The 27,847-nt window shown below is 37.9% G+C and overlaps 1 protein-coding gene across 3 annotated transcripts in view; it reads right to left on the bottom strand.

Annotated features, from left to right (window-relative positions):
- LOC111582318 (adhesion G-protein coupled receptor D2) overlaps positions 1–27,847 on the bottom strand; it is a 103,497-nt gene that overhangs the window by 48,519 nt on the left and 27,131 nt on the right. For all 3 annotated transcript variants that reach the window (XM_055015894.1, XM_055015881.1, XM_055015890.1), the window contains exon 21: positions 3,820–3,861. In XM_055015894.1, coding sequence (XP_054871869.1) covers positions 3,820–3,861 — 42 coding nt within the window. The remainder of the gene's footprint in view (positions 1–3,819; positions 3,862–27,847) is intronic.

Below are 27,847 nucleotides of genomic sequence, written 5' to 3'. Positions count from 1 at the left end.
CAATTGAACTTGCAATTTACTTGTTTATTTTCTTAATAAATATTTTCTGTGTAATGATCTAATAACTGACAATCTTTTGTAATACTGAGAAATTTAAAGCTAATCCAAAATCTTTGCTTGCAGAAATTGGATGATGGGTAATTATATTTTTCATGCATTTATTGTCTTTTAAATTAGTAATTGTATTTTGCAGTCTAAACTATCAAATTATTTGTGATTAATAACAAAGATATTTTTTCATGGAATATTGTGCAATTAATATCATGTCATACAAGACAATAATTCAGGATAGTCCATCATAGATCACAAAAGTTAATTATTTTATACTTTGCATTAACCTCTGAAAAAAATATATCTCCAAAATAAAAGGAAAATAAAATAAAAATAAAAAACAGTTACTTAAAAACATTCACTTTCAAAAATGTATTTTTGCAACTGTATAGTATAGCTGACTTTTGCTGATCATTTGATCCTAGATTTGCAAACGTAAATTAGTATATATATATAAAATATAATCAAATCTTTGGGTTTGTTTTAAAATACATATACATCCATGTGTATATTAATTTGATAATGTAACATCTTCATGCTATTTTTATTTCCAGTCAGTTGTTACTCTAAACAAGAATACAAAAAAATTTAAATGAAAAACAAGTAAGAAAAAAAAAATGCAGAACAGCAAGAATTACTCAGGTTGTCAGTAGATTAGTAACGTCGGCTGAAGTCTTGTATGAAAAGCCTCCGGCCTTCATGAGGTTTGTTTGTGTGTGTGAGTGCGTGCGTTTGTGCACATTGTCAGCAACAACTGTAAATTTGTATCAGCTGGGCACTCATCACTACAGCCCATCCCAGCCCGGCCCACTACGTTAGTGAATATGCATTATGGCTTATGGCTTCATTAAGTCACGGCGTGTTATAAATTATGAAGCCACACTGAACACACACACACTGTCTCAGAGACAGCATGTGTATACAGAGGTTGTTTTGCATACATGCTACTGCTGAAGGGCTACATAATGAAGAGAGCCCAAGCCTTGTGACAGGGCTGAATCAACAGTGCCAGCATCATGTTTCTAAAACCCGTCTCTTATTTCTGACAAGATCCTAAGAAGGCCTTCAACAAGTGCAGACGTCGGAGAGACACCATCTTAACATTATTTAATGGGGAAAATAAGACTTGGGGATTTCACTGATATCAAAAGCAGCCGGCGTGCTGAGGCAATTACATGACACAACTTAATTAATCATTTGACAATGAGGGGAAGGGCATTGTTTTAGATGATCGTTATGTGTTTAAGGGGTTTTGCGCACACTCAAGGTTTCAAAATGATGCAAAGCATGGTTCCCCATGTAAATGGGCGTTAAGCGATTACCATATGAAAGCAGTGCGCCCGACAACACCTGCCGACATCCTTGGCGCTGATGGAAATAAAAGGTCATCAAAGCGTGGGATTACAAGGTGACCACCAAGGAAAAGCTAATTGCAATGAATAATGGAAAGCTACTGTCAGGTAATTAGCAATTAAAACGCTGCATTTTGAGTGTAATAGCAGGAGACACAGTCTCTCTTCCATACCATACTTGTAATTATTCAGCCTGGAAACCAGCCTCATAAATGGAGTATGTTCTGACTTTCAGGCACTAGTTAATTCACCACCTGACTTTAGCACATCAAAGTAAAATTTTCTTGTTAAGGGTTCATTTGTTATACCAGGTTAACAACTAACAACTTTGCAAAGTTCTTACACAGAGCAGCTTCAATCTGTTTGGCACAGCTGCCAAGAGCTACATCAACTGACAACACACACAGCAGGAACGCAGCTTAAAATGAAACGAAATGAAATTGCATTCTATATCCTGACTATTAGAACCTTTCTCTTTCTGTGAGGGACCGAATGAAGACAAAGGGGATGTTATCAGTCCTAGTTAGTAAGTCTGGTTATTTTGAAAGAATAAAGGCTGAACAAGAATCTCCCTGTCTCACTTTGGCCTCTCATCACTACTCTGATTACAGGGGAGAAACAAAACAACTTTTGATTACTCTCATTCAGCGTTTCTGTGATTTTTCTATTAAGCAAATATTTTCTGTCACACTTTGGAGAGCAGATACAGATGCAGATACAACACAAAATAAGCAAGCAGGGTGACACAAAACTAAAGGAGCCCCACTGACAGGTAATGAAGGCTCAGAGAAAGAAAAAATATATGTAGGAGTGCATAATGGCAAGATTACGTTTTTCCACAAAATCTTAACACAGAAGTGTGGTCCTTTTGAAAACGGGAACATGTACACAAGCTGCTCACAAACTGTGAAGACCTCAGGGTCAAGGGAAGCGTGAGTGTAAGAAAATGAATTCTCAAGCTCTAAAAAAGCCACTTAAGAATGCAGAGTTGATGCATTTTACAGCGTGAAGGGTCAGCCTTCCCTGGCTTTGCATTGTCGGTGCATTGCCTGTGACTCAGGGACAGCTCTTCATGTTCTGGAGAAGACATGAATGACAAAAGCAAAGAGAAAACTGGAACTAAAGAAAAGACAGGGCATGCAAAGGTTACATGAGATATCCTCTTAGATGGTCAGATGGATTGCATAGGTGACAATGAAAAGAGTGGGAGGACAGGAAAACAAATAGAAAAGAAAAAAGAGAGGGGGCTAATGTAATACTGACCATTAAGAAGAGATGAGGTAGTTATAATTTACCCAGCTTTTCAGAAAAGCTGCTTGTATATGATGGCACTGACATTGTATATTCAGTCAACTCAACAAAGGGCAAATGAGAAGATGTGGTATGTTTGTATTCATCAGAACTGAGGACTAGACAACTGTGGTTCATTGCAGCTACAGAACGGCTTGTTATTTTTTTTCTTGTTATATTGTATTTACATTTATTTATTTAATGTGATATCAATAGTCACTCTTTATTTTCTGTTTGCCATGACAAAATCTCTGAACATGTACACATATTTAGCTTTAGCTCTTGCAATAACGTTACATTTCTTGTCAAACATTTCAGTGATTTTGAAATTAAATCATATATTAAACTCTTAATGGTGGCCTAAGGCAGATCCCTTTCAGATTTTAACTTTTTCTCTCCAAGTTGGAATGGAACATGTCTAAAAATGAGAAATAGACCGCAAGTTCAGAAAACGTTGTGCATTTTAAGAAGGCACTCAAATGCAGTATTGCCTATGCACATCCAAAGTTAACCTCATTTACACAGAAGAACCACATTTGACCAAGAGTGATTTTCATGACTTGAGTCTCATCCATTAAATTGTACCGCTCTGTCTTGACACTCACCCTCCCTCCACCCCCACACGGCTATACTGTATCTAAATGGTAATAATGCAGCATCTCAATATGATATTTCCTCACTCCTTCATTGCATTTTGTTGGTTGCATATTGTTTTTCTTTTTTTGTCCTACTGTGGTTACTGCCTAGGGCCGTGCAAAGCCCTGGCCAGCAGCTTTGTCAGGATGCTAAATGGAGGGCCGTGAGTTTAAAAACTTAAAGAGGCAGTGAAATATTAGCCAATGTGGGTGAGGAATGAGTGGCTGAGAATCGCAGCGTGTCAGTGTTAAATGGTCGGACTCGGATGCATATAAGTTAGTCCAAGCATGAAGGGCAGTGGGACGCTCGCGTGGAAACGATGTCCCCTCCCCTCCTTCCCATCCCTCACCCCCTCCACAGACACACACTCACACACATACACACTCGTACTGTCACACCCCACCCACACAGCTTTTAAGCAAGGAGCCCATCAGAAACTTGTCATTTCTCTCATTCACTCCGACAGCCTTGAGACACAATGCAGACTTACCTCTGTGTTGTACACCCCATATATCAGAAAGATGAACAGGCCCTGCAAACACAGACAAAGAAAGAAAGAGAGAGAGAAAGAGAAAGAAGAGGAGGACAAAGTTGTTACTGTTGTTTTCTCTCTTACCTTAAAAAAAAAAAAAAAAACAACAAAAAAACAAAGATCAAAAGTAATGAGTGGAGCGACATATACGGGTTGATTTGTACTCTATCCCAGCTACACAAAGCTGAAGTAGACTGTAGTGAAAAGTGCTGAGAGAAGTAGACAACTTCTCCAAACTGGGCCACCTCTGTAAGCCTCAGCCTGCATTTGTTTCGTCTACAATAGTTCTGCTCCTCATTCTAGGCTGCACTAAGCCATCAAAGGCTCAAGCTCAAGGTTCCACACAGCTGTATTGAAATAGAAAATCTCAAGTGCCTGTGTTCAGTGTGCATTCTTAGACACCGAAACATAATATATAAATATATGATTTAGTGCCAACAAACACCCACAGAGCACACAAATATATCTAAAAAAAACAAAGTCCATGCATTCATGAACTCATGCAATGGACATAAATACCTACAAATGTGGAAACAAAGCCTTTATTAAGACAAACTTATTCAAAGACACAAACACACACACACTTGTACATAAAGAGAGCAACCCAGGCCAGACGAGACTATCAAGGAAAACCACTGGAGGAAAGCGGAAAGAGAGACAGAGGGAGCATAATGAAAAAAATGATACATAAAAGAAGATATTTCATGTTCACAAAACTGCACGGCTAGTACCCAGAGCCCAAGAATGCCATGCCCTTGGATGCATAAAGGCTGCACTTTTGGTCACAGAAAAAGAGCTATTTTTCATTCCAATCCATTGTGGCATCCACTGAATGTGCAAGCTGTCCATTCGCCTTCAGGCCATAATTTAATCCTGTTGCCTCAATGGAAACAGTGAGAACAACATTCTCAGCGTACCAATTGAACTGTTTCACAAAAGATGTACCGAGAAAAATGAAAAGGCAGGTAAAATCCTATAAATTTCAAGGCTGATAGATGCAGCAGATTCTTTGATAAGAAAACCGCGTGTCGATGTGGATCTAGCTAACACAAAAAAACCTTTTAGAAGTACATCCCTACCCTTTTACAGCTAAGAGTGTGTTTTTGTTGCTTCATTTTTAAACGAGGGTAAGGACACATCCTGATGACAGGCAGGCACAACCTGGTCAATGCATCAATCAAGCTGAGTTTGGAGCATCCAATTTTTGCCTGCGGGAGATCTCGATGCATCACCATTGACAACATGATTTGGGGGCCCATTCAGAGTGACAGGGCGACGATGGCTGACGATGACGACCTCTAGCCCAAGCTACTGCCCATTCACCTCCTGCTGGCCGCTTTTGTCCTCCAGGGACTGAATTGTCCTGTCTGTCGCGCTGTCAGGTGACATCTTAGGACATCCATCCTCTTAAAATTGACGATTTCACTGGTCTCTGACATGCTAAAGACAACAGGCATAACAAGGGATCTCATGCTGAGATCTCTACACTTCCTACTGTCCATTGCATGTAACGATGGCCATGGTGAGTACAGAATTTAATAAAAGAAAAAAAAGGCATTCCACGCACCATATGACCATGAGGTAAGGTTGTTTACCAATACCATATATTGGAAAAATACTTCTACGTCTGAGATTGCCAGCTTTCAAAACCCATTTACGAGATAACCCCCAAATTCCACTCAGCAAGTCACATGGCTATGACAGTTTCAAATGTTCAATGACAGAGTACTACAAAAGAACAAATACTATGTTAAAAAATGTTTTACTGCTATAAAGCCTTTTCTTTAAGCTACAAATACTAATAGTGATGATGTGCCACATTTTAAATATGTGGCCCTGATGATGTATGATTTTTTTTTTTTATTTAAAGATATCATCTCTGCTCCAATTTCCAACTGTTAGTTGCTGTGTCAGCTAAAGGTCAGTGTTGCAGAATGACTGTGGCATGCAAAGGCAGGAAGCTGTCCTGGATGCTTTTATTTCATGGAGAGTTTTAACCTTTTTCAGCATTTTGAACTGATTATCAATTTCAGCCAGCGGAACCATGTATATCAAGCTTCAGTGAAAGTTCAAGAAAGCAGTTTTTTTTTGTTATTTCTGTACAGACATAGGGTGACTGTAATTCTAAAAAAATGTCAAGTTGAGATAACTGAAGTATAAAGTTATAGAAAATTACTTGCAATACACATTAGCAACAATGTGCAACAACGGCATCCTGATCAATTCAGTGCTGCTGCTAACAGAGTACCATTATTGCTGCTGCAAATAAGCAAGTCATGTTTTCACTACTTTTTCTTTGTCTGACATCAGCAAAAAATGCTAAGCCAATTTATACGGTAAAGAATTAACACAGTAAATTTCAGCCTTAGGGACTCTTGAACCACTAATTAGTTGAAGCTGAAGGTGAGTTTATGCCATCTGCCCAATTTCCACTGCTAGATTTCTTTGGTCAAGCAACCTTCTTTGCACTTTATGACATTGATTCTCGCTATATTGTTTTTTTCTGAAAAACTTTTAAAATGCTTCACTGATCACAAAGTTGTTTTTTTTCAGTCTTGACCAAAATTGGCAAAGAAGATTTTGAGCTCATGGCTACCACAATTTTATCCTATGGATTACAGCTATCTGGAAGTATTCACCTGTCACATTCACAATCTGCTGTAAAAGCTTACAAACAGAAAGTGAGTTCATGTATCAGCAATGGTTTGATCAATCAAAACCAAACTTGGTACATGAACTCTTGACCTCATGTTGAGGAAGCACAGAAAATTTGACCACTAAGAGGTGCTGTAGTAAGCAAAGATTCCCTTTTCCTAAGTTTGCAAAGTCACATACAATAAAAGAAAACTGTTACACTACATCCGTTATATCCAAGTGCAAGTTATTTTCGTTGATAAACAAGGATAAACACAGAAAAAAGGTAAAACAAGATTTTTAATTTTTTGTAATTCCAATCACAAGCTATTATGTCAGTTGACAATTATTTTAAAGCAGAAGCAAAGTGTTTATCGTGTACAGAAACACACTCTAATCACACAAACATACAATAATAGACAGTGGGTGGTTAATTTGCAACTCATTCTCTATTGTATTGCATTAGAATTGCAATTCCCAATTTATTGTTGCAATTTGATTATCATGTTTTTGATCATTCCTCTTATTTGTAATTAATCTTTTGTTGTATAGGGAACAAAGTGGGGAGAACATACTGTGCACATTAGGAAAAATGATCTATTAAAATCTAATTGAGTTAAAAATAAGTGGCATCACAACAATAATGATGGATTGTTTAAAATGTTAATTCATTAATATTACCACTAAAAACAAACAGACAAGAAAATGGGGGCGCATTATTTAAATGCAAGTGTGCTTTTCTAAACTCAGTCCTGTTTCTTTTGAACTCAAGAGAAAATGCTACAAATTTATGCAAAAGATGAGCGTAGTTGCTTTCAAAGTATTGCTATACTGTACATCAAACAGGGGAGCATAAATTAATTAGCATCTCACTAATTAGGGAACAATTGTGTTTAAAAAGTTAAAGCCAACAAACACTATGTTTGACCAAAAACATCATCACCCCAGAGAGATGTACTATGCTGCAACGCAAGACAGAAAATAGCATTTGTTTGAATGAGCAAGCACGATCCTTCTCATCAGATACCAAGAGCTCTGTCTGAGAAAGCAGAGAGAACAAATCAAAGTCAGAGATTGATTTACGTTTAAGAACTCTAAGTCAAGTCAATTAAAGCAGTGGATGCTGTGGCTCTAACCCTGATACTGTTTACTACTGGCTGTTTGTGATGTTGACAACGTCCTTTTGGAAATTTACCTCTTCTGTCCTTGTATCTCACTCTTCGTAAAAGCATCAACTGAGTGCATTAAATGTCTGAGGTGATCCATTAACCGCTGGCTACACTTAGCTTACGCTTTATTCCATTGTTTAAGTGTGTACTTTGTGAGTGAAAATGCCAAATTAAGCTGATCTTCCTCAAATGTCAAAAGCTAAAGATCTCTGGCACATAAAGATGTTTTTAAAACCTGTCTACCTGAATTTAGATTGACAACTCTTGTATTATTAAATAGAGTGCAATTTGAGTTCTCAGTTAACTAAATCAGGTGGCAGAGAGCAGATCTCATTAGAGGCCTTTAGTCAATTAATTTTATGAGGAGACAAAATGAACAAGCACGTACAGGTTCAGTGTTCAGTTGACGGCTAGTTTGCACAGAACACAAGGCTGATGATGTACTTGTAGTTGCCAGGATGACAATTGTGGCCTTTCAGTTACAATTATTAGCCTAAAGTATATCATTAGCAGGTAACAAACAACATATTTATAATACTGCTTTTATTACAACTTCAGTGTAAAGATGCACATTATTTTAAGTCACAGTCATGTACAACAAAATGCAATTAAGAATTTCAATTTTGATAAAATCATGAAAAGGAATGACTTTAGCCATACTTGCACAGTGACTAACCACTAATGTCCACACAACTTGTACTGATGCTATTTCCATAAACATGATTTTAATGTGCATTATGGAGTTGGTCATTTCTGCAGATTTCAATAATGAACACTTTGGGCAAAAATACACTTTTGCTTTGACTAATTCCTCGCTTGATATCTCCTTGTGTCAACAGGATTATGTATAGATAATTAAAGACAAAGCAATATAAGACAGGTATTGAAAACTTTAGAAACGGAAAATCTTGATTTCAGGACTAACATAGTATATAGTTACATATGTCCAACAGTCACACAAATCTATCCAACAAGCTTTATTGTGAGCACTGATAAATCTGTGTTAGGTCCATAGATCAGCCCCACTGCACATGAAATATATTGGCCTAATTTTGACAAGCACACTGTAGCTCCATGTAAAAAGGGCCTTTCTCCTTGTTTATTTGTAACAATAAGCAGAAATTAATTTTACTTTTCATTTACTGAGTTCATCTGATTTGCTTTATACATGCTCCCTCTGCCACTCTACTGCAGTACCAACCTGAACAAAAGCATGTTCACAGCATCCGTCCCTACTCCTTTCTGTGCTACAAATGATTACAAATTCCCAGTCAACAATACCTCTATATTCCCCCCCCTCCCTTACATTTCGGCACCCCTATTTCCCGTCTCCATCAACCTCCAATTGTGTAGAGTTAGGCAGCAGAGCGCTGGCAGGTAAAATCTCAGAAAACAGCAAGTTTATGACATTGTCCTTGGGAAACAAATTTTCAATGTACAGATGTGAAAACTATGATTAAGGGGGAAGGGCAGTGTCTTGGCAAAGAAAGAGGGACTGGCAGGGCAGCTTTTTCTTTCTCCCTGGAATATACTGATTCTGTCAACTTAGTGCTCGCTTTTCTATGAGAAGAGGGTAAAATGTTAAGATGAGGTATAATGACAGGAGGTATGACGATTTTTTTTTGTCTAACAACAGTTTCTTTTTTGTACAAGAAAGAAGCAGCTTTGGGTAGTAGTAGCAACATGATTGGAATCCTCATTATTACTTTTACTTAGTAGTAGAAAATTATTTGTGGTAATGCAAATCTATGAATGACTTTTAGTAAAATGTTAAAAAGCACAAGCACTGTTTTTTAAGACCTCCAGCCTTGCATTGCTTCTAGAGGAAATAAATTCTGACTTAAATGTACCATTTTAGAAATTACAGTCATCAGACAAGTCTAGAATGTCAACACTTTGGATAAGTTAAGCTGCTCTACCCCATTCATTTTAACTGAAACTTGTGATCCACAACAATTTTTCTTCCACTGGTGTGGCATAAAATATAAAAGCATGGCTCCTTGAGCAAGTTTCCATCGTTGCATTCCAGATCAAATAAAAATACACGCAGAATTATTTTATAAATTAGATAACAGTATTTGGTTACTTTCATTAAAGCAATTGTAAACCACATGCTACACACAGTTTTTAAGAGAACCTCGGGCACTGTCTTTGCTCAACGTCAAAAATGATTTAAAATAGTCTACAATCAAAATAGATATACTTTTCACAAATGACATTCTTCAATCAGACCGACAGGTTTCTCTTAAGTAACTCAAGACCACAACCTCAACATCCTTTTAGAGAATTTCAGGCTTCTGCGTCACCCGATGCCAAAAATGAGAGCTATTTGAATAAGTTGGACCCGACGTCAAACGTCCTAGCCTAAATTCAAACACACAGAGACACTTTTCACAAATAGAGCTATCTGCATCTCCACTTGGCAAAAAAGGGAGGAAAAAGTCTGCCCTCACACCTGGCAATCATTAAGGAAATGAGAGACAGAAGAGGTTAAAACGCTGTGATGGGGGGAAAAGAAAAGAAATTCACACTTCTGCGCTGGGACTTGCTAATGTCTCTGACCCCTCCACGCATAAACAGTTTAATTAACATGTATACATAACTTTCACTTTAACTGCTCACGGCATGTCAAATCAAAGTGTCTGTCAAAGCTGTGAAATAGGCAATTGATACTTCGCAGGTCCTCAGTTCAAATCCAGCTCTGTGTAACTGCTCCAGCTGGCCAGAAAAGCTGGCAAGGATGAAAGCAGACAGACAGGCAGGTAGACAGGCAGCCTGCTACACTGTCAGTTTGAAGAGGTAAACACCTCCCAATAAAAGCTTTGAAACACCCAAACCTGTTTAAGCTGAGCTGAGGGACAGATGGTATGACGTTTTCAGTGGAAAGAACAAAATACAAACCAAATATAGACAATATCAATTCAGGTCAAACTGCAACTTCATCTTTGGTTGATGCCTAATTTGAATCTAATATTTGCATTCAAAAGCTTACACTGATGTTAAAACTGCAAGTAAACACATACAATCCAAACAACTGGAATGAGTTAAATTATCATTTATAACTTACAGCATTTAAACTGACATGTCATAATGTTTATCCAGTATCATAAACTCTTTAGAGTTGGTTAGTCTTATTACAATGACACACTGCTGTACACAAACGGTGTGTAAGGGTGGGACTGGAGCCAAAGTTTTCTTCCCGTTTACATCCTATTGTACATTATTAGGGAAAGTGGGTAAGTTATTCTTTGAGAAAAGCAATTAGGATTCCCTGTGTCTTTCCCATACACACATCCAGTCAGTTGGGCTGTCACATTGAGGAGGGGACCCCCAAGCCAGGCTGCCTCTGCGGGGGTATATAGCTACAGAGGAAAACTGAGAGGGTACGTACACACACACACACACACACACACACACACACACACACACACACACACACACACACACACACACACACACACACACACACACACACACACACACACACACACACACACACACACACACACACACACACACACACACACACACACACACGCACGCACACACACACACTTAGGCCAGCAGCAACACCAGTACTGGTGTGTGATGGCTCAGGAGAGGAGCGAGAGTTATTAGCTTAGCCCTGAACCACCTACTTAATATAGGGGCCGGCGGTGATCGCTAACAGAGCCTGGCAGAGGTGACAGCTTTTGGCCCTGCTTGAGGAAATCCAATTGAAAAGCAGCCAAGAGGAACAACAAGCCCGAAACAGATGTTGCTCGCTACCGCCGGTGCAACTTGGGTACACACAACCCGGCGGCAACAAACCGCGATGGCAAAACTGACACACAAACATGCACCCAGTGGACACAGAACGGCGCACACACACATATACTTTAAAAGCCACGGGAAACTGCACAAAAATGACATATACAAGGAAAAAACAGTAGCACAGACAGTGCCCATAATAGCAAACATTGCACACAATGCACATGAGCAAAGTTCACTCTTGGTTCTGCTTCCCTTCTTTGCATTGCAATTAGAAATTTCATGATCTGACCTTCACATGCACTTGTGTATAATTGCTGCCTTAATACAGTTTTCACAAGTTTTTTTTTAATATTTCAGTCTATTTTTTTTCCAATGGCTGTATGACAAGGACTAAAGCCCTTCATACAGATAATCCATTCTGTTAGTTTGACCAAGGTTATATAAAACTGGTCACCTGTGCTGTGTTATAGAAACAGGAACAGTTTAATACAATTACAAATATATTAGATCACGTTTTTAAATTAAAATACACAAAATAAAACACTAAACATTTGAACACAGATACTGGGCATTCCTTTCCAGTTTAAATACGATTTAATTAAGCATCCATAAACTCTATCAACTCAAGGTTAGTTTCTTTTCACACAGAGCACAAAATGCTCTGGCAGCTACATCTAAACGAAATTAAGAAGAAAAGTAGAAGAAAAAAGAGAGGAGTTTGTAGGTCTGCTAAAAACATCTATATTGAGCTGAGACCAAAACAAAACTTTTTTTCCCAGAGAACAGATCAACCCAACCATTCATCCATCAATCAATCCCACTGTTTATGTTTTTTTTTTTAACATCTCTGGTAAGGCATCTCAACAAAAACACAATACACATCCCCTCAAATTATTATAGCCCCTTGCTCCACTATTAATTGACTATGACAAGGCTAACTCATAATAACAATTAAATTTTTCTATTACCACTACTGTAAAAGAGCAAGGAAGAAAGGGGGAGAGAGAGAGAGAGAGAGAGAGAACGAGAGAGGGAGAGAGAGGGAGAGAGAGGGAGAGAAAGAGAGAGAGAGAGAGAACGAGAGGGAGAGAGAGGGAGAGAGAGAGAGAGAGAGAGAGAACGAGAGAGGGAGAGAGAGGGAGAGAGAGGGAGGGAGGAAGAGACAGAGAAAGAGAGAAGGGGGAAAATGGGCTAAAATCAATTGTGACATATCTTTATTACCAGTCGATGACAAATGACGCCACATTTGCCATTGCTCTGGCATTGTGTCGGTGTGTGTCATATCGATTTTACATCAGACGGACAAATGTTATTGATGAAGTGCCCAAGAAACAGATGAGCACTCTATTTTACTTGTTTTTACATTTAAATAAACCAGAATGATTTAGAACGACGAAGGCGATAAGCCTGAGTAGTGAATAGTTCCATTTGTTAATGCCTAGGTTTTAAAAAAAAAAAAAGGAAATTCTTCAAGATTAACTCAATTCTGAGGTGTTTACACAAATCTGGCTTGTTGCAAGACCAATGGGAGTTGGTAGCTACACCCTGAACCTGATCACAGTGCGCACATGTGGTAATGTAATGGGGGGAGTGGTAAAGAGAACACGAGAAAGAGAGTGAACTGTAAACAAACTAGCTTTTAAACAAGACAATTTGGTGTTGCGTGTCTTATGCGCCAAGAAAAACACAGCCATGGAAAACTGATACAAACTTTTAACACATGGGTCAAAGCGGGAGTCTTTGAACTGGCGAGGGAAAGCATGCTGCCATTGCAGAGAGCTGTTTGATTAAAAATACTTAGGTATCCAATAGGCTTTTCTGGAGCGCCCTCTTGTCAAATTGTATGTGATCCCGCTGTCAATCTTCCAAGGTGTTTTCTAATTGCATAGTTTTCCACTGACAGATAGGAAAAAAAAATTTTTGTAGAAAAGCACAAGTCCTGAGAAACAGCAGCTAGGGACTGGGTTGGGTTATAGAAACTGTACACATGGACACACACGTGCGTATATACATTTGCTCACACACATACAGCAGCACTGTACACTGCACTGTGTATAAATTTAGTAGAAAAACGCATAACTATCAATAACAATGCTTTCAAAAGCATTTACATTACACTTGTAATACCTAAAACATCTGCCCAGCAATGAAACTGCATACTGACTCGCACCCATGCTTGAATTTACACAGGGTTTTTTTTTTTTTTAAAGTAAACCTCACGTAGAAAACAAAGGCATTTTAACCTCACTGAATCGGTTCCCAGTATCAATAGTAGCACAAATATAAAACCAATATTAAATAAATATCAATATTTAACAAATAAACATTTGCTACCATTTAAAAATGCTTCCAGGGGAATGCAGCAGACCTGTTTGTGTAATATACATCCACAAATTATCAATTTGCATCCCGAATTAATAATCAGTGTGCAAAAATGATATAATTTATGATAACTTGTATTTGGCACTGGAGTACAAAGCAGAATGCACCAAAGAGAAAACAAGCAGTACTAAAGCATCATTACTATAGCATAAAAACTGTAAGAAGAAGGTCTAGACAAGGGCAAATAACATGAAGGGGAAACCACTTTTATTTTGAGTATATTAATTTTAGTTTAAGTGTGGTGGTAACATGTGGTGCTGTCAAACAGCTTCATTGTGAAGGCATAACATACACTTCCCTCCAAGACACCAACCCCAGCACAGGCAGTCTCACTCGCTTACCACCTGCAAACAGTAATTGCATTTAGAGACAATCACAATCCAGTCAAAGGTACAGTTTCTGGTCTCTGTGTGCAAGTGAATAAGAAATTTCCAACCTGTGCCACATGTATACCAAAGGAGCCCCTGCTTGGCAATTTTCTATAAAAGCACCTAATTTTTGAGAACAAATATGTGGAACAATGTTTTTTTTTCCCATAAAGAGAGTACACTTTGCTCAGGGAACAATGGGATGTTTGCCCTTGGTCTACTCTTTTTGTGCTGGTAAGTACTCCAGTCATTCACACGCATACATTTGTGGGCATGAAAACAAAATTTTAAATTATCTGAAAGATCTCTGTGAACACACAGACCTTATGTATTCACAGTAACATCTGAACAGTACACCTAAAATTGCACCACTGACAAGCCTGTGTTGCAGTGTCCTTGACTAACAATGACAAATGGATGCTATATGCAAAGTCTGAACAAGTTGCTTTTGTGTACCAAACAGGAAAAAACATTGTCCTAGGTACCATTATGAGATATGTTCAATCTCCTGTTTCTCAACTAAGGTGAGGTGAGCTGAGCTGAGGTTAATGGCACGTGTCAAGCTCAAGAAGTGTAGGTGAGAGGGTGTGATGTGTGTTGATGTACGTAGGTCTGAGAGAAAAGAAGTCGGGGGCCAGAGAGAGAGCAAAAGACAAAGAATATCTTTCACATATTTGGGCATGTGAATTGTCATTCCGTGCCTTGTGCTATATTATTATGCCGTATGTGTGACCTTGTATTTTGTTAGGGACGTAAGTGACTACAGATACATTATTTTGATATGAAGAAATAATGGGCTTTAAACACATACAAATTAATTCTGACTGTTAGGAGTAATATTTTCTATTTCAGGGAGTGTTCCTGTCACAAGGTTTTTGAAAATACGTAACTACAAGTGAAATCATGCAAAACAACCCCTTTAATCGCACAGTGTCCTCACAAAGCAACATCACCTTCACACAGCTCTAGTGTCACTGTCTGTTGTTGTCTTGCGACTATTAAAAGTCAAAATAATACCCCAATGACACACTGTATCTTCCAATGGGCTTTTGCCAAAATGTGTGGTGCAGTAATTTTTTTCCCTAAATAAAATAATGCTCTGGCATTCCCAAGAATTAAAATGAAATAAGTACGTAAACAGAGAAAGTCAGAAAATGTTGAAACGAAAACTAAACTGGTGAGAAGTTAAGAAAACTGCAGTGACAGTAAAATTACATCCTGAAATTTGCAAACATGTGCAATTTGAAAGAGGATCTAAAGTAGCCTTGTGTCTGGGTGCATGTATGAGTGTAATGTTCGGGTCGTATGTGCGGTTCTGTGTCTGTGTGCACGTTTCTTTCTACACAAGCCCACTTCTGTGGCTCCTTGCATCCACGTATTTGTGTATGTGTGTGCATGCGCATACGTGTGTGCTACAGCACCACCATGGCGGCAGGGTGTATCCATCATGATAAACCGGCAGACTCGGCGACTGTCACATGCAATCACACTTCACTACGGTTCGCAGGACTTCAAAGTGAAAATGAATGGTAGTTCATCGACATGAAGACTTCATATATCTTCGTTTTTTTCTCTTTTTTTTGGCTCTTTCTCTCTCTTTTACGTTTTGGTCGAGACTTGTATTTTTTTTTTCTCCCTGCCCCCTTTTGTTGTGAGGTTCACTGTTTTTGTCAGTTTTGTCAGTGAAATACATGATGGGACACTGACTTTTTATTTTTAAAAAAAAAAAGAATTATTTCCATCTAGCAGTTGTTGTTAGGTATTTTAAACTGATGACTCTCAAATTTTGTTTCAATCCTGACACATTTAATACAAAAAAACATGGAGGTTATTTTTTATTTCGATATTGAAAGTTTGTGTCTCCCCCTTTTTTAAAGCCACAATTCAGACAAAAATCCATTCATTTAAAGTGTATGAGAAAAAGTTGTCATGGACTTAAAACTGCATTAGGCTTTGTGTGACCAGCAGAGAGCTCAAAGACAAGCTTAGGTAATGAGTGAAAATGCTATACTGCCTTTTAAGTTATTTTGGTTGATGCTGATAATTTATTTACATCTAAAAAAAATTAAATAGTAACAGACCAACATGTACATTAAGTGCAATTCAAGTTTATACCACCTGGTTTTTGCATTTCTTAAAACAAACATATTTGCATATTACTGGCTTGTCAGATCTTTCATTCCTTTACCATGTTACTATTAATTTATAATTCGTTGTTGTGAGCTTGTGGACTATGAGAAGCTGCTCATGGTATTAAATACCAAATCAAAGAAAAATCCTGAACTCCCAATACCCTATATGTTAAGGTGATCTGGTGGCTCTGTTATGTTGTGGAGGGCTGTACTTTGGCATAGTTTACATCCACTTGTGCGCTTACAGGGAATGTCCATTCAAATCAATACAAAGTTGTTCTGGGTCTCCTTAACCTATGATGAAATATTTCTATTCTGATGGGAGTGGTCTCTTCCAGGATGACAATGGCCCCATTCATAGGGCATGAGGGGTCACTGAATGATGTGGTGAATATGAAAATTATGTGAATCATATAAAATGGCTTACACAGTCACCAGAACTCAATCCAACTGAACACCTATGGGAGATGTTGGAGTAACGTGGCAGGCACCACCATTATCAAAACACCAAATGGCATGTTATTTTTTGAAAGAATGATGCTCCATTCTTCTAGTAGAGTTATGGAGATCTGGAGAATTGATGCCAAGGCTCACTGAAGCTATTCTATTTACCAACACATTACTGAGTCACTTTATGATGGTTTTTCCTTTAATTTTTCACCCATTTGTATATAAAAGCTTTCAGCATTTACATTTTTAAAAAATCGCCTCAGTGTTAATGACGTGTAATTCTGTTTTATATGCCAAACAGTCTATTAGTACAGTAAAAGTTGAATTTGAACTGCCTTCATCGTAATTCAGCAAATGACAGATAAAACCTTTTTGACATTGAAAAGTCAAAGTGAACATGGCAAGTGTTAAATGTGATAATCAAATTTGTAAGCACTAAAGAGTGAAATAAGCCATAATTCCAGTGCTGTTGCTGCTGAAGCACTGGCAAGGCTTTCCTTTGATCTAGAAATGACTCTGAAATGACACTGTGCTTTTAAAAGCTGTGAAGATCATGGTATAGGTCTCCCTGCCTCTCTCCGTCTCTTGCTGTCCTGGCTGAGGCTCTGCTCTCGCTCTCCAAGCTGCTTGATTGGCACATGCTTTCACTTAATGAGGGATAATTACTAAGGAAAACAAGTGGGAGACCACATCTGCTCAGTGTAAAAAGAAGTCCTGGCCTGGTGCAATCTGTCAGACAGGGCTTTCAGGTTATGTGTTGGGAATGTTTCACCCACCTTCAGTGGCCTCCCAGGCCAACACAAACCATCCAGGACCCTCCCTCCTCCCCGTCCAGACAAGAAGCAGATTAATAGGAATCAGCATGTGGCTGTAAACACTCGGCGGGAAGAGTGTATATGTGCGTACATTGACATGTATAGGAAATGACCCAGGGTGTCTGTGGAGGACTGGCCAGGGGCCACAGCAGGAAGGGCAAGAGGCCAGTGAGGACGCTCAACATCCCAATCAGTGTCCTGCTGCCAGAGCTGTTGTTCTCACCGTTTTATTTTCACACAATGCTGCACTGTAACAGTAGTAAAATACACAGGTAGCTGCCCTGCTTCCCAGACACCTCCACACATTGGCCATAAATCACCTCTGCATGGGATATACAATGCGCTAAATGTTTTCTTAATGACCAGCTTGTGTTTACAAGTAGTCGTCTTGACTATAGTCTAATGCTAGCAGCGTAAATCAAAATTTTAAAGAGGAATTTGTCTTGTTGAAATGGTGAATTTACAATATATTGTATTTTTAAACAGTTATTTATTTAAAAGGACATGGGGTGGAAATTAACTCTCCATGTATAATGACTATGAGTTTGTTCATAATATTGGACAGTAGGATCATGTCCATTATTCGGTTAAAACTGCATTTCAATTTCTGCTTGGCATTTTTGACTGCAGTCTCTTAGCAAAGGAAGACATTTCACATCTTGCACTGCATCTAGGCCTACATCATAGCCAGAATGATAAAAGATGAAGGGAGGAATTTATACTCTCAGCTTTCCTAATATTAACCTTTCCATTTATTAATGAACAATAATTTTAAAAAAGAGGTATTTTTTAAATTTATGTGGATAAATTAAAAAAAGCAAAACTAGCACAATTTAGTTTGCCAGTTTTTTTTAAGTAGTTAAATATCTGTCACCTTAATATCAAATAAAATTGTGTATGTGTACGTATAGCTTTTATAGTCAAACCGAGTCATTGTTCTACAAAAACTGATCTGATCAAAACAGCCCTATTCATATTAAACTAAATTAAGATTTTAAAATCAAGGAATAAGTATATGTTTTTAAAATGTTAAATGTGTAATTATATGTAGTACACTAGATTTAACAAAAAATAAATAAAAAATCATAAAAACCGAGTAAAATGGAATTTAGCAACACCAGACTTTTTCTTCAAGAAGATCCAATTATTTGTTTATAGACAATTTACTAATATAATCTTCCCAATTTAATTAATGATACATTTTCCATCTATTAAAATAACTTAGAAAGACAAGAAAGTCAGAGCAGTACTTATTTGCTTAAACTGTAATGCAGCAAAAAGAAAATGGCTCACATGTAAAGTCGAACCGATATTTGACAACCTTTTAACCTTCCGACTGTCACTCCTCCCCTCCTCACCCCGATCCCAGCGCCTCCCTACCACCCACTCACTAAAAGAACAACACGGCTTTGCTTTCTTGCCCTGTGCTGACCCAGTTCTCACTAATTACCCACAAAGTATACATCAAAGACAGGCAAATCTACAGATCTGCTGCAACGTGGCAGGGTAAGGAAAACCAGGACTATCCCTAACCTAGTCACCCCGCGCCATCTCTGATATAGTAGTGTGACTTTGTGTGCGTGTGTGTGTGTGTGTGTGTGTGTGCACATGCAAAGTGGTGTCAGGCAATACAAAATACAAAAGGCAAGGCGGTGAACTTATAAATAGAACAGTCATTGTTTCGACATGGGTAATTTTGGGTGTCGGAGTTGTTCCTGAGACTGTCGGCTGTGCCGGTTGTGGGGGGGACTGGATGTGGAGGAGTGAGGTCATGAAGTCGGGAGTCAGCTGATGGGATAACATGCTTGATGACATGCATATACAAACACAAACATAAAACCATAGACACACATGTATCAATATCAGGATCAAAGCAAAGATGAAAATACTAAATCCATTGTGCACAAGGAAAATGAGAGTAATTGCTTCTCAAACGTACACACACACACACACACACACACACCAACACACGCACACCAACACACACACGCACACACACACACACACAGCTATGGTTGGGCAGGGCCAAAGGGGATGGTTTGCTTTCTTATGACACAGTCTATTACAAAATTGAGCTGGCAGGTAATTCTAAGGCAAATAAATGCCAGCAGGTTTAACACAAGGAGAGGTCTTAGGGGTGGCGGTGAGAGCAATGACAAGAATTCTCTCGCCTCTTTTGACAGGAAGCCTATTATTCTCACTGCTTTATTTTCCCAGGCTGGTTTGAAAAAAAAAAAAAAAAAAACACTGATCTCTCCAATACCATTTCTTTCCCCCCTCAAAAAAATCCGTCCCTCCTCATCCAAATTGCGGCAGCTCCTTGTTCAGTTTTGCTGGTCTGTCACTTTACTCCTAGACTTAATATTTATATTATGAGGAATGAAGGTTGATATTTTTTACAGTTTCTTTCACTGACTCCTTCTCAGTTAATTTCAACGGTACTTAGGTGACCATTTTTATAAGGTATTTTCTGTACAAAAGCCTTGATGCTAACATCCTGAATTAAGCCTCCATCTGTAAGAAATCTTCCCTTCAAGCAGATGAACATACAGCATTATGGAATGTTCAAGAGAGCTCTAATTTCAGTGGTTTTCAAACTGAAAAAAAACGCGAAAGATGAAAAGAGACAAAGGGGAAAAAATAAGTACAAGTTGAGACAAAACACACTATAAATATACTACTTAAAAAAGCTGTGCAACATCCTCATTATAAGTGCCATCTCAGACAAGCGTGGTGGGAGTCAGCGCTGACCTTGGTATCCCGTTTGAATATTGTTTTAATGCCGTGCCTGGTAATTGAGGATGCAATGCAAACAGTGGACTCTTTTTCAAAGGGAAAGTTATTTTTCCAGGCAGTGGGAATGCAAACAATCATGTCGTACATTTATTTGTTTGTTTATCAACCCCACCTCATAATTATCCGAGACACTAATTAAAAAAAGGATTTATAAATAAATCTCCATGATTTTACCTATGACTACATTAATTTAAAAATTTTCATCATCCTCGCAGTTTGTTTTTTATCTATACTCAAACATTGAAAAATCTGTTGTTTCACCATAATATGTGCAATAGTCTCATAAAAAGTGTATTTTATAATTCATTTCTAAAATATTTGTATAGTTTTAGAGAGTAATTCAATTGCAAATGAGTTTAGTTCAAATGCTGTATTTTTCCATTTTAAAATTTATTCAGATTTAATTATTGGTGAATAAACCAGCAAGACGATATAAAGCATTTTTGTCGTATAAAACAATATTGTGACTAGAATAATATGCCAGTGAAGTAGATGAAATGTAACAAGGTATCCCTGTAGCAACAGCGTAATATCCAGTTTACTGCTCTGGTTATTGTCCCAGTACGTGCAGTAAATCCACTCCACTGGGAGAGATGGCCACTGTTTTAAATTGCGTGTGATCTGAGATACAGCCGACAATGAAGTGGGACGTCAGGGGAATATGGTTCCTGTTTTCTCAAACACTCCAAAATGGAAAACATTTCCCTCCATAATCTGACCAGTGAGAGGTTTGCCATGTGTACGCTCTTGTGTGTATCGCTCTAGGTGTATGGAAGCATGTGCCATGTGTGAGCAGGCAGCAAGGACTGTGTTACAACCAAGGCTGTATTGATATTAGTTTTACTGATATTTAAAATGGCATTTAAATGTAAAATAACCTTTGCTTGGTGTGTGGTAAATATGTGATTGTTTAAATCGCACTCAACACTTGCCACGCACACGCAAAAAAATAATATGTGTTCAACCAACAAACTACATTGAGTTAGAGGAATTAGCTTTTCCTCAGATTTTTAATTACCTGTATTGACTGTCTAAAATTGTTTGGGCTTGTTAAGAAAGTGAAGGACTTGAAATCCTAAACTCAAAATGTAGAAAAATTTAGATATCAAAATTTAATCAAGCTTATCAATTTAGTTTTAAGCCAAATAATACAGAAATTTGCATTTAAAGTACACAAAATTAAGCTGATGCCACTGCAACATTATTAAGTCAACACAACTCATAAAAAGAAGGTATGCAACTTAAAAGTTTTAACCAAGTCTGTAAATCAAACTTTTTATCTTGCAGCCATGCACTCAGTTAGGTTGTGGGAATAGCTCTATTTAATTATTTTTAAGAGTCCAAACAGTATAAAATAATTTTAAAAAGGATATTTATATTAAAATATTCGGTTTAATCAAAAATTCCTGATTCAGATTTTCACAAAAATATAAAGAGTAACAGTCCTAAAAAAAAAAAAAAAAAAAAAAGAACTTCTGTTGAGCCAGCATGGTAGAACAGGAAAATGAAGGAGGGAGGGGAACCAGGAAAAGAAAAAAAAGGCTTTGAATGGGCCGGTTGTGCAAGTCCAGATGAGTGGAATGGAGTGAAACTGGATCCAAGTTCTGCTGTTTTTGTTTCTTCTGCCAAATGAGAAATTATAGTAACTTGTAACTCCTTGGTCTGTAGGCCACTGAGGGCAGTGGTGACAAGTGGTTACGCACACATTCACCACACACATTTACAATACTTATGAGGGCATTATTAAAAAAATAAAAATAAATAAAGTTTGATTAGTGGAAAGCACATACTGGGTAATAACTCATTTCATCCATTGACTTATTTTCTGTGAATTTCTTTCAGGTACTTTTAAACAGTCAATGGAATTTGATGATGAAATAAATGTGTAAAGGTTCAAATTGATCTTAGTATTTACAAAAACCTTTCCAGTTATGGCCAGTGATCCTAGAAATGGTTGAGGGAACTCCCTTAAGTATAATTAACAAAAGACTGATTAACTCCTGGTAATACACCAGACTGAGCCATCTATGTTTTGTGCATTAAGCTACACAAGGAATAGAACCACTGACTGCAGTAGTACAAACACAGTTTTGCAATAACAGAGCTACTGGACAAAAAAAAAAAAAAAAAAAAAAAAAAAATCCCCTTTTCTCGAACAATCACTTCAGATGCCGTAGAAGCATTGCTTACTCACACAACAAATCTTCCATATGGCAAAAATCAATAAGCAGAGCAACACTCTATTGATCATATCTATATCTTGGATACACTCTGATGACCATCAGCCAAGCGTGTGTATGTGTCGTTACGAAGGGGGTTCTGCTCTCATTTCAATGCAAACTATAATCATTTTGAGGCCTTAAGCTACTTTAAAACTATGCCTCAGGTTTAAAAAAAAACAACCCTGTACTTACAATCAATTTCCCTTTGCATTATCAGGCATCTAATACGTCTTTGTGCACAGCTAATGTGAATCAATGAATCAACTCCCCATAAAATGCACAGATGCAATATGCAACAGATTGTAATGTAATGCAATGTTGTGGTATACAAATGAAAGGCATTTTGTGTTAACATGTAAAATAATTGTACAGATTGCCTACTTAAAAAAATAAAAACCTAATAAAGATTTACTGCGTGATTCATTGACCTGCATGGTATTTCTTTCCTAAAGTCATATTTAATGCTGAATGAAAGAGAAATTTCATCTATAAGGATTAACTGAAGCTGCGCGTAAAATCTTCATTACAACTCACTATTCTGTTTATTTCATAAAAAATGGAAAATGTTGTCATCGGTTCCTGTGATATAAAAGACCATAATGTAAAATGAATGAGACAAATCGATGAGAAATCTCATTGATTTCTCTATATATTTGCACTGTAATGACAAGGCACAGGGCTGCCCTCCACAGGATACAAACTGACATGACAGAAATGAAAGGATACATCAATCTGAAATATACTTTTCCTGCAAATTTACCAAAACTAACCACATGGACTTAATGCACTCTCCACGACTTGCAGAGGAGGATCATTAGCCTAATGTTTTCTTTCGCTAACTCCCTAACTTCCTTCACCTCTCTACTTTGTTTTCTCCCTCTACCTCCTGTCTCCCCCCCACCACCGTCTCTCTCTGCAGCTCAAAGTTATTGATAGTTTAAAGTTATGGGCTAATAATAAGATGGACACTGCATGGCCAGGAGCCTATTATACCCAGGTAATGGATAGTGCAGGTTTTGAATGACATTGCCCAGAGATTGGATGACAGAGGGTGGAGCAATTTATGGTCTACCCAAAGAGCCCCCCGTTCCCCTTTTCCCTCTCTTGCTCACAACACACACACACACACCCATACACACAGTGCACTGCATGCTATTTATCTCTAGCTTGATAAGGAAGCAGATGAGGCATGTCTGTATTTATGGTGAAGATGTTCATAAAAACTACTGGCTCAGAGTAGGAAGTTAGAATCGACTGAGGCGAACATCATATTCACTCAAAACTCTGTATGCACCTCATGAATGCTGTGCAATACAAACAACACTAATACATTTTCGGTTTGATTGCTGTGCAAGCACAGTCCCAAATATGCTCGTAAAAGTTCTTCCTAAAACTTTGTCGCCTAATTTGTCTCACATTGCTTGTTGTAGAAATGGCGTTCTAACATTAAGACAATCAGCTCATTCACCATCATTCATTGTGTTATTTTATGCTGTTTGGAGATGATTAAAAAACTGAATCAGGAAAAAAAAGATCCTCAACAGAGCTACGGAAGCTGCAAAATTCTTTAGTTCTTAAGAAAAAAAAATCTCTTTATATTGGCCACTCCCACAATATTTACTCAACAGGTATAATTCTATCACCGAAACATAGTAAATTTGTCTTCTCTCACAATGTGTCATTAAGTCAACAGTGGTGGAAGCCATAGAATGACAGAAGTATCACCAAACCTCCCTATATAGTGTAGAGTGCTTTTTCAGAAAAAGGCAGAAACAGTCCTTTTTTTTTTTTTTTTTTTTTTTAAACTTGCGGTATATTCCACATTTGTGACACAAGAAACACAAACTTGCACAGATGTATGCATCAAAGTCTTGCAGTGCTCCTGTTGTTAGAACTTCGGTGATAGGAGTTACAGTTTCTCCTGAACAGTCTGACTTCAAGAGTGGGGCTTAGTAAAATCTCCGTCAATGTAACTTAGGTGAATGAAGCCAGGTACCATCACAATTTTAACAATCTGGCTACACATGGCTAAAGAACATTAAGTCATTAACAGCTTCTCTGGTCTTTGTGCCGTCTACAAACACTTGACTGACATTTCTGCTATGGACTATTTCAGCACTACATACAATATACATGGATTTATACATTTCACCAGTTTTCACTAGAAGTACTGTTTTAGGGCAGTTGTAGTCACAATTGACTGCAGTTAATTTCATTTAACGGTTTCCAGCTAAATACAGACACACCACCACATAGCTGTCTGATCAGTATTACAGATATGTTTAGAAAGAACTAATTAAGCTTCCACCATCTACATTAATATAGGAGAACACACAATCTCATAGTGTCAAAGCAAAACAATCCCTTCATGTCTTAAAAGGGTTAGGATGCAACTCATGACCTTTGCCACCTTTAGTATGTGTGAATCTAAGAGGTGGAGATTTGTGGAGATGTGGAAATTAGTCCTTATGTCAATCCCCAGCCCTCCTCCACCACTTGGGTGCAGCTCAGGCATACCTGTTCACATCCGACTCTGCTCAGAAACTGTAAAACTAGTGAGTGAGTTTTCTAAAATCCACAAACTTCAAAGTACAACTTAATTCCTGTTGTGGAAGACTGATGCAAATAAAGTGTTTTACGATGGCCAGGACACTAGCTAGAGAATGCTTCGTTGTTTTTTGTTTCATTAACCAACTCAAATTACTTGTACACATCAGTGACAAAGCATAGCAAATCAGGCATAATGCTGGTACAGAATTGTCTTAGATGCTACTTTTATCCAAACTGAGCATCATCTACTATCAGTTCAGCAAACACAAGTAAAGATCAAAAGTCTTGGCTTCAGAGGTGAGTGTAGCAAACATACATTCATATCAGGCGTGCTGTATGTTTGCTTACAATGGCCTGCTCAGATCTGTATTGAGAGACGTAACAGCCACAGTAGAGATACTTCAGACTGTGTTGTCAGGATGGAGGAAGAAGAGGAGTTGGGAGGGCACAAGGGAGAGCAATGAAAAAGGCTTGTCAACATTATCTGTTTTATTGATTTAACAGTAAAGGCTTGCCGCTTAAGCTTTATGTTGCTTTGGCTGGCCCCATTGAAAATACAACAGCTGCGAATAAAAAACGATTTCCTAAAAAACATGAGCGTTCTGATTTATTTATTTTTATTTTTATCTCTTGCCTTCCACTTCAGATTTTGCATGCATCATTCTTAGGGTTTCACACAATTCATCATCTTTATGAGTACCCATTATAGTAGGACTATGTTCTACTGTACTCTCCTTCCCAAAAGGATCAATAACAGTGAAGAAGGCAAGACTGTCTTCTATAGTGATCCACTGTAACGCAGAGTGTAATTAACATATTAAAGTCCCTCTCTGGTTCCTGATTAAGCCCCTAAAGACTCATCTGCAGGATTAAAAAATTACTGAGATTTACAAGTTTTTCTATACAAAAATAATCCCCTCCTTCCATGTAGCTCTACACATTACTTAGTGTCAAATTTGTAGATCTATAAAGTCCTCGCCTCCTCCCATCCCTTGAGCATGTCCTGTTGCTTAATCACATCAGCTCACCTACGACTGCTCAAAAACTGCACTACACAACAGCAAATGGTATTACTGGGGTAATTCAGCCATACATGTTTGACCTGGAAACTAATTTTGAGGATGAATAATGATATGGAAAGACACACCCTGCAAACTGGGAGGATTGGCTCCTTAAGTATGTTACGCACAAAACTCGGGCTTCATTAGGACAATGCAGTTCAAGGGGAAAATGTTCAGTCATAGTGTTGACTATTTATTTCGCCCACATTATGTCTTCCAGCATATTAAAAAACACTACAATGGAAAAGAAAGAAAAAAAGACAAAATTACCCATCTTCCAACAAGACAATGAGACGATGATGTAACCGACTTGTAAGGTTGTCCTTTAACCAAGCAAAACATTGAGCTACATTCTCACATCAGTATGCTAACATTGTCACAATAAAAATGTACTTAACGTTTACCCTCTTAATTTCATGTGTTAGAATGTTAAACTTTTTTGGCCAGCTGCTGCAACTTTGTCATCGACAAAGTATTAAACATAATGGAATTAAGCCCAGATGAAGGCAGTAGGTTTCAGGATCAAAACATCATACCAATCCATCCCATTGTCACTCTGCACCAAAAACATTAATGTGCTGATAGCACATCAGCATCATAAGGACACAACCTCTGTAGCCCATGAATATGTATACAATATGCCAATCCGTCCATGGCCCCACTAGAGCCATGCCACTAGCACAACAAAAAATTATGTCAGACTCCCTCTCCTGCTGAGGTTTTCTAACTTGAACTTTTATCAGAAAAAGAAATACAAACAGCACAGATGTCTGAGATGATGTGTAATAGCTGTTAAACAAAATTATTTTATTACCTGTTTTTCTTGAATTTGAATATATATTTTTTCCTTCTATTTAGTGTGCTGTCTGGTAGATCTTTTCATATGTGAAGAATTTGTGTTTTACATTTCCACTTTGCTGAGTAAAAGCTGAAAAGAATCTTGCAATTACAAGCATAGTGCCACTATTAAGGTTGAACTGGCAAAGAAAAAAGACCACCTACAGAAATGTCACAGCTACATAAAATCAAAGGAGAACTTAAGAGCTTTGCCCGCACTGTTTTACTGACTGAATGGAGACACAGCCACAGCACATAAATAAGCACTTTACCTCAAGTTGTATTGAAATTCCCATAACGCACAATCTTGAGGATTACCACTTAAAGTGCCACAGTGAAAGTAGTGGGGTCAACAGAGCAGCTTACAGCCTGGTGGGGTTCCTGCTGGGTCCTGAACTGCTGAGCCTTTTGAAAGACACACTATGTAGCTCTATTATGACAAAGCAGCTGGTTATTAAAAGGGGTCTACTATAGTTAACCAGAAATCCCATCAACACAAATGAACACACACAGGCACACCAACACACAACACACACACAAAAAGACATGTTAAATGATGTGGGGTTTTTTCTTAGTGTTAGAAACCAATGTATGATTTTTCAGCATGGAGAGCCTGATCAGGTACCCCTTAGGAATTTTGCAGGCATCGTCAGGTTATGTGTAGGTCTTACACTACGTTTTTCTCTTACATTTTTTCATTTTAGCTTATTGTTTGGTTTTAAATAGAAATCTCTTGGTTGTTTTATCATCTGCATTTGTTCGTGCCATCGTCTATCAGTGTGATTGACACTGCACATTTAAAGGGGAATAGAAAAGC

The sequence above is a fragment of the Amphiprion ocellaris genome, chromosome 2 (genome assembly GCF_022539595.1).
Source record: "Amphiprion ocellaris isolate individual 3 ecotype Okinawa chromosome 2, ASM2253959v1, whole genome shotgun sequence".
In the NCBI taxonomy this organism is placed as follows: Eukaryota; Metazoa; Chordata; class Actinopteri; family Pomacentridae; genus Amphiprion; species Amphiprion ocellaris.
Note: the sequence above shows the minus strand (reverse complement) of the source record. Positions and strands in the feature narration are given on the sequence as shown.